The 16,951-nt window shown below is 42.7% G+C and overlaps 2 protein-coding genes across 3 annotated transcripts; one reads left to right on the forward strand and one right to left on the reverse strand.

Moving 5' to 3' along the window:
• Positions 1–10,282: 10,282 nt before the first annotated feature.
• LOC6534647 (syntaxin-7) lies at positions 10,283–12,575 on the reverse strand. Of its 2 annotated transcripts, none has more exons than XM_002095286.4 (6): positions 12,394–12,575; positions 12,029–12,209; positions 11,892–11,961; positions 11,388–11,532; positions 10,898–11,314; positions 10,283–10,844 (listed from the first exon to the last, which is right to left on the reverse strand). In XM_002095286.4, exons 2-6 carry the CDS (start codon positions 12,150–12,152, stop codon positions 10,749–10,751), a joined length of 852 nt encoding a protein of 283 aa, XP_002095322.1. In that variant the 5' UTR covers positions 12,153–12,209; positions 12,394–12,575; the 3' UTR covers positions 10,283–10,748. The 2 variants fall into 2 exon arrangements, with proteins under 2 accessions (XP_002095322.1, XP_015050765.1); XM_015195279.3 differs by having other exon boundaries at positions 12,029–12,222.
• A 1,298-nt stretch (positions 12,576–13,873) lies between these two features.
• On the forward strand, positions 13,874–16,598 carry LOC6539372 (alkaline phosphatase). The gene is made up of 4 exons (XM_002086230.4): positions 13,874–14,024; positions 14,595–14,854; positions 15,145–16,249; positions 16,386–16,598. The coding sequence occupies exons 1-4, from the start codon at positions 13,949–13,951 to the stop codon at positions 16,514–16,516; spliced, it is 1,572 nt and encodes a 523-aa protein (XP_002086266.2). The 5' UTR covers positions 13,874–13,948; the 3' UTR covers positions 16,517–16,598.
• Positions 16,599–16,951: the final 353 nt, after the last annotated feature.

Here is a 16,951-nt window from a genome sequence, read left to right on the forward strand (position 1 = left end):
TTTTCTTGTAATTTTTGTCTATATATACAATGATCCTTTAACATTTGAGCTATCAACTTTTGAATTATCCTGGTCTTCTTTCAGAAGGTTCCTAGTTTTTTATAATAAAAATTAAATTGGTTGGACTTTATCGTCATATTCTTAAATATTTGCCAACAATTTCGTTTAAAAACTTAATTTTTCTCTGAATAACGTTGATAAGTTGATCTAAGCATAAGTGCCACTGATGTCTTTATCACTTGACACCTCCAATTCAGCAGACCCAGCTATTTGGCACCGGTTCGAATAATATCTGGGCTATATATCTGAACGATGTGGCCATAAACATCAACAACGTTCTGCACCTTCTTTAATGGGCATTGCCATTATGCGCTCGTCTGCTTTTTATGGACTTTCCGAAGCTGCAGCACCGTAGACGTTGCGTCGACAGTTTTTCTCAGAAAAACACACAATCGGTCCGTTTCCCATTTGAGGCATGTGCCCAACCGGATTCCCCACAGCCCCAATCCTGCACTTCCCATCCCCCGTCCCCCATCCCCCTGCACTCAGCACTTATTACAGATTTGATATATGGAGGCCAGGATGGGAAATTTTGAGGAATGGGCAGGGGAAGCCCTACGACAACGGGGTTTCGGAATCGCAGGGCATTAAATGTTTGTATTATTGTTGGAAATAAACTCTGATTTTATATTGTCGAGGATTAATGATATTGTTTCCCCTAAATTTGTTAATTACTAGCAAACAAATTTGTGTATACAAACCATGCTTGAGATTTTATGCATTTTCCATAGAATTTTTTAGTGATTGCAGCGGATGAAGGAGTCGGAAGAATGTGGAAGCAAGTAGTTTTCCCGGATGAAGTCAGAAAATGGAAAAATGTCAGTTTTGCTTATACTTATAGGAATATATATTTACTTGTTCAATGACCATAGGAACTTATCATAGGTACTGCTCCGTCCATCCACATCTTTAAACGTTCTAAAAGTGTTTTATCCATTATTATTGTAAAGCTACTAAAGCGAAAGCTAAACACCTTGTTCAGCTCTTAATTGCTCTCCAATACCCAACCAATTAAGAATTTTCCCCCTTGGCAGATGGAAAACCGCATCCACTGATCGACAATTCCAGACCGAAGCATCAGCATTAGTTTAAAAACAATACTAAGTAAACAAACATTAGCATGCAAAACATCTGTTTAGCAGAGTGGGGTGGATCGTTGGTGGGGCGAGCGCCTGCAGCCAATATATCAATTACATGTCGATGTCGATGTCGATGTCGAACATAATGCAACAGGGCAATGAATACCGGAAAACCCCGATCCGCGGCACACAGGAAAAGTGCCTCGATACTGGAACTACAACTCGTACAACTCGCAGTCAGAACGTCTGTCAGCCCGAGTCAATCAAAGTCGAATCACGTCCCTCTCTCGGCGCTGAAAAGCTACAAATGCCTTATTGTCAAAACAACAATAACACCAGCGCATCATCAACGGCAGGAGCAACAATTAGTTTACCGAATTACATGAAAATATTTTTTAAATGCTCCACAAACATTTAACGCGCTGATTTGACACATGTCCGGGTCGCGAGGCTTTAGCCTCGAGTTTTGGGGTCTTCTGCTGTCACTATCTATCCGAGGATGGATGGATGCATCGCAACGATCGGGGTCGGGATTGGGATTGGGGAAGTCCGCAGTCCATTTGTGGCATGTCGCTGGCATCTGGGGATGCCACAGAGAAGCTGGAGGCGGGAGATCGAGGGACCTTACCAGATTTCGTCAGATGGGTCATAGGCGTACTTAAGGGGGACTTCCTTGTGGAGATGCATACTGAAAAAGTAAACTGAAACTGTTGTACACTGTTCTATTATAATACTATTGTACCACATTATCTTACAATCGTTAGGAAGGCTTCTTCAGTTAATGGTTACCCACTAAGTTATCACCCATCAGCAAATTTATGGTGATGGCCACCCCCTAATCCGCCCCTGGACACTTTCCCCTTCCCGCGATGACTTCTACTAGGTGCAGTGTGTTTTATTTCAAATGCAGTCGAATGGAAGACTTGCCGCAGTCCAAGAACCAATGCTTCGATCCGATCCGATCCGATCTCTGCCCTCTCCCGATTTGTATACACAAAATGGACCAAATAGAACTGGGAAACCATGGGGAGTATATCTCGTAAATTAACGGCGTTCCATTCCGCTGGTAATTTCTCTATTTTACTTTTTCTTCTCTCACAGCTCGTTTCGGGTTTTGGCCATTGTTGGCACAGCCATAAAATAAAGTTTCGAGAAGCGTATAATATTTATGGCGATTCTTTTTGGAGGAAATCTGACAGCGAACACCTTACACGCACTGCCCCCCTCCCTCGAGTTTTATCCGTAAGCGATCTATTTTGATTGACAGGACTGCCGGGGCGTCGATCTTCCCTTGGTGTTTCCACAGTTTCCACAGTTTCCCCAGTTTCCACGGGCTTCCACAGTTGCTACTGTTTCGGGCCTAATGCAATTCGCATTTCATTGCAATTTCACAGGCAATTGCAGGCAACACTGCACAATAACCTAAGCAGCTCAGCCGGAGAAAGATCGATCCTCCCCTTACTCACGCACGATTAGGTTCCTGGGATAATGGTCGTGGCGTAGCTGCAGTTGGCCAATATCTCTACACCGGCAGAAATAGGTGTTTAATAATTGTTAAATTAATTTAGAATGCGAATATGTTAGTACTTGGAAAATACTATTAATCGATTAAAACCACCACCAAATGGGAGCTGTTAGGCAAAAAGTTCTGCTTTCCTCATTTCGCGTTTTACAGTGTACTTACATATTCTTACTATATCTGCAAATTTGTAGCGATTTCTGCCCCTGTTTATCTATAAAAGAAGGCAGGTTTCAGGGGCGCTACAGCCCCGACATTTAAGGTGCTTACACGGGCTGCTCCTTTCGAGTCCATTATTCGGCTCTTCTATTTGGCCGGGATTCCACGAAAGACATTTGTGCAACAATTTGGTTTGGTGGTGAGCTTATCCTCTCCGGGCCGCTGGCTAGTTTAGTTTTTAGCGGATTCCCACTCGGATTCCCACTCGAGCCCGGTGGTCTTCGGTTTTTTTCCTACCCCCAGCCAGCAGCCCGGTTTAGCAACCCCTTTCGCAATTCGCAGGGCGAACTTTAGCATAACAATGGCGTTGCGACTTTCTCGGCTCTTTCTACTCGAAAGAAGGGGGGTTTATGGAAATTAGCCCGGTACACAATGCCTGCAGACTGGAAGGCATTGGGATGGGAGTGCCAGTCTGCTGATACGGCGACAGGACAAAGGCCGGAGTCAGAGCCGGAGACGGAGACGGAGACGGGGCCATATAGCTTCGAGGATGCGTCGGCAGAAAATTAATTCATTTATATGCAGAAAATTCAATGTTACAATGTTATCTGTTTTGGCCCAGCGGCAATTCAGTTGCCATGGTTGGCCAAAAAGGGTGGGCTCAAAGGTGTGGAAGGACAACTAGCTTGTGGGGAAGGTTGCGTTTTAATTGATTGTGGGAAGGATTGACTCCCAGCAGACGTCCGAGCGTTCTAGATTATGGACCTTGAAAGGATTATCTTGGCAGCCACAATTTGATGCATCTGTAATTGGGTTATGCGCCAAATGAAGTCTGTAAAGGCCGGAAAATCGATCTTGTGCTCCGACACACCCACTTCCCCGTTTCTTCTCGAGGACTGCAACGAAAGAAAGTCCCAAAACAAATATACCCGAATGACCCGAGCCCATTCAAATCCGATACCAACCGCATCCAAGTACGGTCATTTCCGACCGGAATAAGTGTTAAGTCCAACGCGACAAATAATTTCCATGCAATTTCAAGTGCATATTCAAATTACACTCGATATATTTTACGAACTCTTGCCTTCGATGGGACATCCCAGTTCCAAGCCCGTTAATGAAATGCGACACGTATTTCCCCTGACCCAAAACCGTGCTATGGATATCGATGTGGATGGGGATGTGGATGTGGATGTGGATCTGGATATGGATGACTTTGCCCGTGCCGTCAGTCCACCCGTCCACTGTGTAATAAATATGAGACTCATTAAGAAAACCATAAATAAATGCAGCGTCAGTGCATGACCAACAATTAAGTGCGAGGAGCAGGCCCAAGATCATCCAATCGGGTCTTCGGCTCGAGCGATAAAAGAAGCCACCAGGGGCAGTTAAAGTACAGTGATTCTGAGGCTGCAAAACCGTAAAAGTTTTCAACATTAATCTCTATAAAGATATATCAGATTAGTGGTCAAATATTTAAGATTTGCATTTAATATACAATTCTTTTCCAGATGAATGATAAAAGGGGATTATAATAAATTATTTTTTCTTTTTGTGAATATATATTGTTTGATAAGTTAGAACCACTGTTCCCTATCCCCAGACAATGTTAGGGCCTTGGTCTGGGTCCGATCGGCTGCAGGAGATGTAACATGAGCAAATAGTGTGATGAGGGCTAGGGCATGACGTCCACAGTCGTGGTGCCCGGCAGTCTGGAGTGACTTGGGCTGGGTTTTCGATTGGAAAATGAGTGTAGGAATCGGAATTGGAATTGGAATTGGGTCTTGGTCTGGTGGCCACTTGAGGAAACCCGGCGACAAATTTTGTGTGTGTGCTCGCCCAAAAATATCATGACACTTGAATTTGAATCGGTCTCAAAGTCCTAAGTCCGCAGTGGGACAGGTTTTGTTGTATAATTTACTGTTCGCAGATGGGGCAGTAGTTCCCTGCACTGTTTTTTGGGAATGCCCGTTTTGAAATTCCATTGAATTTCCACAGAAATACGAAGAAAAAAACGTTTGGCTTGTGAACTCCGGCACCTGTGAGCCATAGATACGATACTCAAGCACAGACACTCCTCCGCACACATAAATGTATGTACATATGTATGTGGCGTATATGTGCGAGTCTATTATAAATTGTAGCCTGCGGCTTGTTATGGATAAAAAACAATCAGGATATATGGATACAGCAGCCAGGCGAGCGGCGCAGACCCACTCCTGATTTCTTCTTTGATTTAACATATGGCCGGGTCAATCCAGAGCCAATCTCCACCAACCACATCCGCATCGCACTTCCGAGGTTTCTGGTCTCGGCCTTCCCTCCAATCGATTGCACAATTTTTCGCATTGTCGCCCTTTTTGGCCAAGCATCCGGCGGCTACTTGGCCGCGCCCATTTCGTGTCCAAGCTGCGCCCACGGCTTGCATGCGAAATGCGAAATTGCGAAATTGCGAGATACGAAATGATGATGGGTGACTTCCCCACGACCGCTCGAAATCCCTCCGGAGCCATGGGACCCTGGGACCCTGGAGTCCCCGCCCGGCAATATTTACTGTGTAAATATTATTCGCGCATATGGACTTGAGGACGTAATCCATAATTGGTTTGACCGTTTGCCATTTCGCTCAATAAGTGGAAAATATTCGAGAGATTGCGCCTCACACAAATGCGAGTAATTTCGAGTGAGAAAAGTGAGGGGAGTTGGATTTTATTTGGTGATGGAAAGTCGATTGAGATTGGCGCATTCATGTACTGAATAATGTGGGGGGTGTCATCATACCCCACATCTGAAAACCTATAGTTAAATGTAAGAACATAATTATGAAATGTAATATAAAAAAATATAATTATGAAGATAAAGAGTGATACTTATTCTTTAAATAAATCATAATAACCAATAATACCGAAATAGGTTACTCTAATATTCAGGAGTTGTTCGCTCATTCAAAATGAAAACATCTCCGATTTTTATATTTATATAAAGAATTGCAATTGCCAAGGCAATCGAAATCAATGAAGGCCCATAAATTATCCCAAATCAACTAACAACATGCCCGGCCAAATCCCAACGATCCATCTTATTGATAGAGTCCAACTAGCCGCAAATCGAAGCCCTAAATCACTTGGTCTAATGCTCCTCAAATTAGTCTGCCATTTGTCGGATCTCTTCCACTTCCATCTCCACTTCCACGGCAACCCTCCCTGCCTTCGAATATGAATCATTCCGCCTAATGAATGTGTCTGTCACTTGCTGTCAACACGTTGCCGAGGAGAAGGCCCCCCGATCCTCCCAGATATCCTCCCTATATGGATGGGTGGGTCCCCTCATAAGTCACGGCCCTTACTCCCGAATATGAAATGGAGCGGCCAGAAGGAGGAGAAGGCCTGCAAATCGGCGATGGGCTATATTTAATACAGAGTGACATTAATGTCAGCCACAATTAGTGGGGGTGGAAAACGCCAGCGGAAAAGCGAAAAGCGAAAAGGAAGAAAAACAAGGCGTTTTGGAAAAAGAAACAATCAAAAAACGATCAACGAACCAACCAGAAATAATTTGACAGCCATCGGGGTCGGGGTCTGGAAAATTGAGATATATATCTACACGCTTGCAGATGAGGCTGATCATCCGATGATGATCATTTTGTTATTGCAGCTTTCGACCCATTTTTTTTGTTTTTTGGTACGTGTGGTTGAACCCTATGAACTACGAAATTCGCCCTGGCCGTGGCCTTTTGTCTGGCTTTTGTTGCCAATTCGTAAACAAACAATTACACAACAGAGCATCGGCAAATGGGCCACAAAAAGTAGATACTCCATCCACGACGCATTAGAGACACCTTCCCCGAATCCTCGCATAAATCGCACACAATGGGATGTCAGAACTCGAGCACGGTGGCACTGGCATCCCTATACATCGACTATATATCGACTATATCATCCGTATGCCAGCCTCAGTTGTCCGTCAGACTGACTCTAATCCCGGCCTGCGGCCTCACATGTCTCAATACTCCGTTACAGTTGCGAATGCTATTTCGATTTTGGGATGCGCTCGAATTTACGGACGATCTCTTTGTAGTCGTAATCCCAGCCCCGTCGGTGGTATGGGGCCCTCCCAGATCCCTGCAAATTGTTATAAAAAACAGCCTCAGCGCCCCTGGCTCGGGAAATTGTTCATTTTTCGCTATCTTTTTGCTGTGTTGACGCTTTTCTCACACTGTTCGCCGGGCGCGTGGTGTGTGTATGAAGTGAATCAGATAAAAGATATAGTCGAGCGTGTTTATATTGAGCGAAGAGCAGAGTAGCTCGAGTTCTACAGTGGGTGCTACAGTAGCTGTAACTGAAATTAATTGCTTCGTAGATGATTTCAGCTTACCATGCTTATAAGCACAAGGTAATATCTTGGATCATTATCTGCAGAAAATCGCATATTAATACCTGTACGATCCTGGAAAAAGTCATTTAACGTGATAGTTCGCTTGACCCTAATAATTTGTTGATGATATATTGACATTTTAATATAATCAACATTCCAAAAAAATTGTGTAGTATGATTTAGTTAATAGTTCTCCTGAATCCTATCTGTGTGGATGGCATAAGGTCATATAGACAATTTCAGTTCTGTAAATGGTAATACATTTTGATCTCGTATGGCCTGATATTTGGAGTGCCCGAAACCTAATTTGGCGTAAGGCGTAGTGCCCACTGTGCTCCGGTGGGGCACTTGCCACTGAGCGGCAGCAGCAGGCTCCACTGTGCTGCCACAGTGGCAACCACATAAACGGGCACCGGCGGCGTCTGCCGTTTGGGGCGGCCAAGATCAAAGAGCAGCGAGCGCTGCCTGCAAATCGGTTAAATCTTTTGAAATGTGCGCACTTTTTGACACCCAATTTGTTTAGAAGTGTGCGCACCAGCTACCAGATGGAGAAAAGGGGGGTTTGGCGGTCTTAGTGGGCCAGGGGAGGTGCAGGGGGGAGGCTTCTTAAACAGCTCATAAATTTGGAGCTACACAGGAAAATATGTTGCAGATTTAGCCTTACATTGTCATAATAATTTATTGTATATGCAGTAAGGGAAAATGGGAAAATGAAGATATTAAATCGAAACCTAAATTCTCCTTAGGTTTAAAAATAATCCAATTTCAATTAACAGGGTTAACAGAACAACAGTAGTATGATATAAATAAATGGTTTCATAAATTTATATATACATATATATGTATAATGCTTGTTTTTTCCTCTGTATAAAGGAAAAACTGATACTCGTATCGTGGAAAACCACTCCGAGTGAAAGGGAGAGGCAGCACATCAGTGGGAAACTTTTTCTGCGAATTTCATTAATAAAACTGTCGAAAGTGTTGGGCATCAGGTGCTGTACCCCCTGCCGCCCGCCAACAGGTGAAAACGGAACAATCAAACGAAACTTTTGATTTGGCATTTTTGTTTTTAATAAAAATTCAAAAGATTTACAGCACTTCTCGGCAAGTAATTCCACTTAAGACGCTGTAAGAAAAGAGGAATCGAGGGGCAGTGGCACTACGTCTTCCATTCATAAAAACGCTTAATTAAGAATTTTTCCAAATAAAATGGGGGCGTGGTAGCGAGTTGGAAATGGGATAATAATAAGTTTATTGATTTGGGAAATGCCACAACCGGATGTTTATTCACCACGCACTACCAAATCATTACTACATTCATCAGAGTTATGGAAGGGAGCTGATCGTAAAGCAACGTGCGAAACGTGCAGGGATTATCGGGGTTTAGAAACCGGAAGATATGCGCGATTGCCATTTCACAGTTTTCCCTCGGTCTAAACTTCTATTTTCCCAGGCCAGAAATTCCAAAATCCTGGCTAGCAAGTTGGTAAGTCAATCCACCGCTTAGCAAGTTTGGGAATTTCCACTGGCCGTTCTACTGCCATCCAAAGTCAAAACATGCGGCTTGTGTTCGCACATTGTGTTGGGAAAATCACCAAAGACGGAGGCTGGATTTATTTGGACAAAATGACTTTGCAAATGAGCAAATGAGATTCGGTGGCTGTGGCCGTCGACCACCGAAGATGTCAATATTATCATGGTTCCAGGTTTAGCGATTCCGGCCTATGCAAACAACAGCCTTTTGGCCACGACTACCAGACTACCAGGCTACCAGACTACCTGCTGTGTCCAAGGGCCATGTAGGTGTGCATAGTTTCTGTTAATGTCCAACTCCTCCGCCACTCGAGCTCGCAACGTGACCCATGGCCCCGGGTCGGGATTTGGTCCCGGATTGTCCACTGACCGACCTGCCAAGTGCCACATGTAGTCATAATCGATGTGATTAGGCCGTGATGCCTGTGCAACGATCGGAGTCTAACCCTTGGCCCCCACGGACGAGTAATCAATAATTTCCAATCGATGTGGTCGGGCGTTTCGGTGACGTATTTGGACAGCCACTGACAGCCAAGCAGCCCAAAAGAAACAACCAGAAAATGGTCAAGAATTCCCACAAGCTTATTTTCAGATACTCTGCGATCTGCAAATTTTTTGTTATTTATATTTATAATGGTTTACGCTTGACACTACAATAATAAAATTTATAAGCAAATATATAGATTTAAAATTCAAATTACTTAAATTATTAATTTCATGTTATTGCCTTAATTAAAAAAATATATAAATATTCGCTTTTCATTAACAGAATTTAGATAATAATAATTGTTTACCAAACACCCAAATTTAAAATAAGATGTTTAGTAACCCAGAAACTTTGTATTCCATTTGATAATAATACACCTTTTCACATTTTGAAATACCTAATCCACTTTACTGAATGATTCAATATACCCCGCGTACCGCAGAGCAGGGATCCGAATCGACTTGGGCCAGAAATAACTGGATGACTTGGCGGGAAATGATTGTTGGCGAGCCCCGGGGCGAGATCGAGAAGGAAATGAGCTGCACTTAAATGCATGCGAGAAAACCACTCGATGCCAACAAGTGGATAAGAAGCCACCACACAAATGATGCCCAAACGAACTATCAATGTCAGTGAATTGGCAAAAAATTTAAACTCAATTTGTATGCAGGCCAGCGGAGTTGGAATTTCAAATGTGGAGGAAGATGGGGTCCGGCGACGAGGAAACCCTTTAGCTGCGGCTGACACACCTCAACGATGCAGCAAGCTGAAGTGGGTCCACCGCATCCAGGTCTGTCGCGGCATTAATGTGCCAGAGGAGAGTGTGCGCTGAACACCCAGTCGGATTGGTATTGGGATCGAGATCGGGACGGGAGTTGGAGGTCCAGCTCCTAAGCCGCTAAAGCATGCGTAACAATGGCCAACACGAAATCTTAATGATCGCTAAGCCAAGAAGGAGTCGATGACCGTGCACTTTTCCGAATGCCCAAAAGAGCTGGCGAGTTCCATTCATTGATTCATTCAGGTCGGGCCCTAAATGAAGTGCTCCAAGTGCTTTCAACGCACGCAGGATCGATTTTCATGTTTATTATTTCATTTTTCGTACATGTGTGTATGCCATCGCATATATGGCTTCCTCTGCCTCTTAACTCTAAATACAATACAATACAAAGCGCTGGCGAATGAATTTCGGAACATAATTAGAATTTAAAGCCAACAGTTGTTTATCAATACTAATAATCAATATACAGGGTGCGTAATAATAAAAGCAGTACACATAAAATATAAGATATTTTTTAAAGCAAATATAACATATGCACGTGCCGGTGAATACTCCTGGAAACACTCAATCTTTGTCTTCGAGTTTTGCGATTTAGCCAGTACTGGAAGTTGGATTAAGGATTGAAGCCACAATCTCTCCTAAGGTCCAAAGGAGTGGGTGGGGAATTACGGGGGTTAGGGGCCTTCATGCGGAAACTCTTGTCTTTTCACAACATTTAACTAGTTTGGTTTGAATATTTGGATTGGCCGGCTGGCTCTAGTTCTTGAACTGAAAGACGAGTATCAAGATGATGGCCAGCAGCACGGCGCTCAGGATGCCCACCAAAATCAGCTTCTTCTTTCGGACTTTGTTCTGAAAAATAAAATATAATAATTTAAAGAAAACCTTATAGGGAAGACGCTTACCCTGTAAGAGCTCGCCTTGCGCAGGTTTTCCGTGCCCTGAGAGACGAAAATGCTAGTCTGTTCCACCTGCGACTCGATTGAGTCTACAGTCAGTCCCTGTTCGTAGACCAAAGCGCCCAGCTTTTTGTATATCTCGTTTACGCCCACAATGTTGTTCTCAAGCTCCCGGATGACCTGCTCCTGTTCCTCGAGGGCCTGCAGGTCCACCTGCTCCTGCATCTGAGTTTGCAGTTGCTGTTGGTTTGATTTGCGATTGAAAAAGTTGTCTTCGAAGAAGGAGTTGTTGTCCTGCTGGCTGGCACTGCTGTTGGAGCTGCCGGTACGCGATGAGCCGGGTGGACGGGCGATGTTGTAGCTATCTCCGCGCGCCTGCCGCAACGCGGTCTTCTCGATGTCCGCCGTTTTGCGCTGGACGGCCTGAAAATACCAATGATAAACAATCAGCATGACTCACAAAGCCATTTGCTTATCTTTGAGAACAAAAACAAACCTGGAATGCGGTCAATGCCGCCGTGAACTCGTCCACGAGCCTATCCCGCTGGATCTTCAGGTGGCGCTCCTTGCACTTGTCCACTTCGTTTATTTGATTGTTTGTGTCGGTCACCAGCTGGTTGGTGTAGGTCATTATTTGGTGGCTGTCGGGGTAAGGGATTGTTATTTTCATTTGTGTTTTACATAGATTTGATTGGTGAATCACACGGGCCTGATACGTTTTAACTTTCAAAGGCAATGACTACATTTCATATGCAAAAATTATACGGCTCTGTTGGTTCTGTGGTCGGTTATATCAACCAAACTATATAACAAGGTGTTTTAACGGTGATTTTTTTTAACGTATTGTAAGTAAGGTTATTCTAAAGATCTGCACTAGGTCTTATGAACTTAAGATTTGTCTGACAGATGTTCAATTTATCGATGTATTTCTGCAATGGGTTTTCTCTATGGGGAACATTTTAAATTCCAAACCAAGAGATCGTAATGAGAATCATCTTACAGCTGTTTTTTGAGCTCCGGAGAATCCTGGGGCGTGTTCAGTTGATTGACCATGCGCTGCATCGTGGACACTGCGAACGAGACAGCAACCTAGATTAGTCATAGGCGAAAGTTGGCAAGTGCTTAGACACCACTTACCATTCTGCTGCACCTTCTGGATGCTGGTGGCTATAATCTGGGCCAGCCTTTGGAAATCTATTTCGCTGAGACCGCCTCCTCCTCCCCCGCCACTTAGGCCATTTTCCATATGCTGAAGGTCCATGCTTTCGTAGGCAGACACTTTGGTGACCTTCGAATTATCGCTGGAGACAAGTTTTTCCTGAAAAAGCGAACTAGACAGACAATCGAATTAGCCCTGTGGCCCACTGATATCACATTCACTTTTTATGCGTCGCAGCCAGATTCTGGGTTCTATATTCGTGATTGTTTGTTAGTTTGTCGTTTGTCCGTTTGTCGGAATGTTTGCAGTTCACATTCCCTTTGTTTGAAGCACAATCACCCACCGTTTGTGGTTGCCCTAGCTGCCGTTGGTGACCTTCGCCTATGACCTTGATCTTAGAGCATCTCCTTTGCACTTTTTACACGTTTCGCAATCTATAATTTGTTGATTTAAGTCCGCAAAATGCTCGCAAAACTGAAATTTTAGCTGGGTTTTTACAACAATTGGAACTGAACTGCCAACTTGCGAGAAAGCCACTTTTGAATAACACCTAAAAGTGCCATAATGCGTTAATGGCACACAGATGTTTTGCAGAACTTCTTTGCTACGCTTTACAGCACTAAAATTATATCGATAATTGGCGCGGCATTCGAATAGTTATGTTCTATAAAACCCAATAATTATAACCTATACTAGGTTTCGGACCATATAAAGTATATATATTCTTGATCAGCGTCAAAGACGGAGTCGACCATGTCTGATTAAGAGATTAGGCATTCAGGTTTCAGAGACATAGATGAAGCGCAAGTTGGTTGACCACCCTAACGCCCACAAACCTCCTTAAACTGAAAAATATTTTAATATTGTTCCACATTTCTTTTAGTCTTGTAAATTTGCAATAATTTTTTTTTCACGCCCACAAACCGCCAACAACTGTAAGTGTTGAAATTTCTCCTTCGGACTTCCACTAGCTTAGTAACGGCTATCAGATAGCTATCAGAAAACTCTCATTCTCTCTTGTTTTTAAATGTTGCACCTAAAATTTAGTAACTATTAAAAATCGATGCATATATAAAAATAACTGATATAATGTTTAATATTATTTTTTATTATGTTACAACATTTCCTCCAAAATGAAAACGTAAGTATAGATATAGCTTATTAAAACAAAGAAATCAATTTCTGGCATTTTTTTTCGATTCTATAAATACATTCAGAATTTTGTAAGATAAAAATATACAATAATCTTTAGCTCATCCAGAATGTTATTTAAATCTTCTTAAAATTAAACAATGTACAACCCAGGATAAAAATGTTATTTAAAACCTGTTGAGCAGAAAAAAACATTGAAGATTATTACTTTCCATTAAAAAATCAAACAACTGGTAGACAAAATAAATGCAACAATTGGGTAAAAACAAAAACAAGAACGATTGTAATTAATTCAGTATATTGAAGATTATTATCAGTATCCGGTGTTAGGCAGGGTCAATGAACTTTAATATATTGGAATGAACTAGTAGGCTGTTTCGATGCATCCACTAATTACATCATCTCCTACTGCGAAAGATATTATGCAAATGACCTGTGGAAGGAACCTGATTTTTGGAAGATGTCATTTGAATCTCAGCTGTGTTGGCTGCATCATTTAAAAAAGGGCATTAATGCCTTCCTTTCATTCCGAAATTCCGGTCGGTAAGTTAATTTAGAAGCTTTCTAATACAGGGACGGGTTTTAATTTATTGTCTCAATGTTCTTGGTAATGCGACTCGCATTTTCGGGCCCAGTTTTACTGGACTTGTATAAATAAGCCTTCCATTCCGAAAAGCCGCTTAGTCGATCCGTAGACTTCGTAACGCCCCGAACAGTCGAAAGTTAGTTCATTAAAATTCCGTGCGATGAGTGCTCTCCGGTTCTTTGTGGCTCTTGCCCTCCAACTCACGGCGTGTAGCAGCCAGTACAAATATGGGCCAGGTGCGTATAGACAAGTCGAGATCAAAAACGGGCCCAAATGAAATAATGAAAAATGAGTGAGAGTGCGCCTGGCCGAAAGCAAACTCAAAACATATGCAGAATTGATTAATCAAGTGCTAAATGGAGTATAAAGGTGTTAGCAAAATACTCGTCAATTTAATTAAATATTTGACACCCCACCAACAGAGCTATCAAATAGCAATTTTTCGTAGGAGAAATGTTTTGACGAAACTGGATATAATAAAATAAAATGGATAATAATAATAGTTTTATGTAATTAGTGCTTGATTTCAATACGTTTCTTGCGGCCTTCTATAAAAGTGCTTTCTTCTGAAAGCAATTTCCCTTTTTAATGATTAATTCGAAAGTGGAGTTAAAAACAATGGCAATTGTGTTCGTGTTTTTGTTTTTGTTTTGTAAAACGACACATGTGCTTGGAATTTATAAATTCTTGAGATTGTACTTGAAATGTGTATGCATATCAGCTAGTAATAAAAGAGGTTTCAATAAATCTGAATAATATGAATTCCTAATTTGTACTTTAAAAAGGTTGAATTTTATCCCTTTCAGAACAATCCTGGGACCTAGACTCCATTTCCGAATTGAAGAGCAAGGAGTTCTGGTTCCACGACGCCCAGCGCACGCTCTACAATAAGCTATCCACTCCACCAAACCAGTACCGTGCCAAGAATGTAATCTTTTTCCTGGGCGATGGGATGTCCGTTCCCACCGTAACCGCAGGAAGGATCTTCGATGGACAGCTGCGTGGAGTGGTGGGCGAGCGGAATCGTCTGGAGTTCGAGAAGTTTAACTATGTGGGTTTGTCAAAGGTGCGTATGTTCTCATTACAAGCCATAATAAAACAAGAAATTCCCACGTCCCCATCACCAGACAGAAATAACATAATCATTACTAATATTATTAACTAACTAACTAGTTATTTATAAAAATACAATATACAAAGGCATTGCAAGCAAAACCTACACTATAAACATTTTATATATTAATTATATATATTGCACTATAAAGAAGTGTTCGTTTAAAGTCCAAGAAATCCTTCGCAGTCCCAATAAATTGCTAATCAATTTAGGAATTCCGTTAACAACTTTTTTCATTGTAGACCTATTGCGCCAATAAACAAGTGGCTGACTCCGCCTGCACAGCATCGGCCTACCTGTCTGGGATCAAGGCAAACTATCTGACCATCGGAGTGACCGCCGATGTGGAGTTGAATGACTGCAAGGGATCGCGCTTGCCACAGAACAGGCTCTCCTCTATCGCCGCCTGGGCGCTTAAGGGTAGCAAATCCGCCGGACTGGTGACCACCACTCGGGTTACCCACGCCAGTCCGGCCGGAGTCTATGCGCACACCTCGAACCGCGATTTCGAGAGCGACTACGACGTGACGAAGTTGGGTCAAAATCCGGGAAATTGTCCGGATATTGCCCAGCAATTGATAGACGGAGAGGTGGGCAAGCGATTGCGGGTGGTCATGGGTGGTGGGACTATCAAATTCCTTCCCAATACCACGACCGATGTGTACGGAAACAAGGGTCAGCGGTTGGATAATAGGAACCTCATCGAGGAATGGCAACAAACTAAGCCGGGTAATGCTAGGGTGGTGTTTAATCGAACGGATCTTCTGAACAATGATCCGCAGAACACTGACTTCCTGCTGGGACTCTTCAATGCCTCCCACTTGGCTTATCATATGGACGACAGCATAGACACACCCACACTTTCCGAGATGACGGCGGCGGCTATTAATGTCCTTTCCCGGGATCCAAATGGGTATTTCCTTTTCGTGGAAGGAGGTCGAATCGATCATGCCCATCATGAGACCAAGGCCAAGAAAGCTCTGGATGAAACCGTCCAATTTTCGGACGCAGTAAGAAAGGCACGACAACTCACAAATCCCTGGGACACCTTAATCGTGGTGAGTGCGGACCACGGACACACGGTCACGATCAGCGGCTATCCGGATGTAAACAACAGCATAGTAGGACTCAACTCCGAGCTGAGTAATGTGGACCAGCTGCCCTACACGGCCATCTCATATGCCAACGGCCCGGCCTACGAGAGATTCTATCAATCGACGGATGGGGAGGTGGAGCGCGTAGATCTTCGTACCCTGGACTTTTCCAATCCGAATGCAATGTATCCGCATGGAGTTCCCATGACCGAGGAGACTCACGGCGGTGGCGATGTGGCCGTCTATGCTCATGGTGAGTTGAAGGTCCATGTTTTTTTTGGAGCTTGAAGTTTATTATCTAGATTAGTTTGAAGTTATCTATATAATCTATATTCACTACAAATCAAAACTTTTTAAATTTATAAATTTTTTTTTATATCTTCTTTAAGGTCCATGGTCTCATCTCTTCACTGGAGTCTACGAACAAAGCACTCTACCTCATTTAATGGGCTTTGCTTCCTGCTTAGGACCTGGAATTACATATTGCGATCTGCAGCCAAAAGCGAGATACACTCCATAGAAAATTGCCTAGGAAATAATTGAAAATGTTTAGCCTAGGATATAAAAAGTAAAGACTTTAATAAAAATATATATCTAAACAATTAACATAATTAACAAAAAAATCAAAATATTTTGTAATAGTGTAATCTCGACTGTTAGTAGCGGTTTGTGGAATGGCAATCTTCTGAGACAAATATGCACTATGCCGGAGTTTCTAGAATCTGCTTGTTTAATTTTAACTTTCTTTCTTCCCAAAATCTCGACGTTTATACGGACATACAAAAAGATAGTCCGACATGGCCAGATCGGCTCGGTTAATACTCACGATCAAGAATATACATACATAGGTATGTACATATATATTACTTAATTTTTAACGTATCTAGTACAATATTTTAATAGGTATGAAAATAAAACAGAACAAGAAAGAATTATATAGTCGAGTACCCGACTA

This window comes from Drosophila yakuba, chromosome 3L (genome assembly GCF_016746365.2).
Source record: "Drosophila yakuba strain Tai18E2 chromosome 3L, Prin_Dyak_Tai18E2_2.1, whole genome shotgun sequence".
NCBI lineage: Eukaryota > Metazoa > Arthropoda > Insecta > Diptera > Drosophilidae > Drosophila > Drosophila yakuba.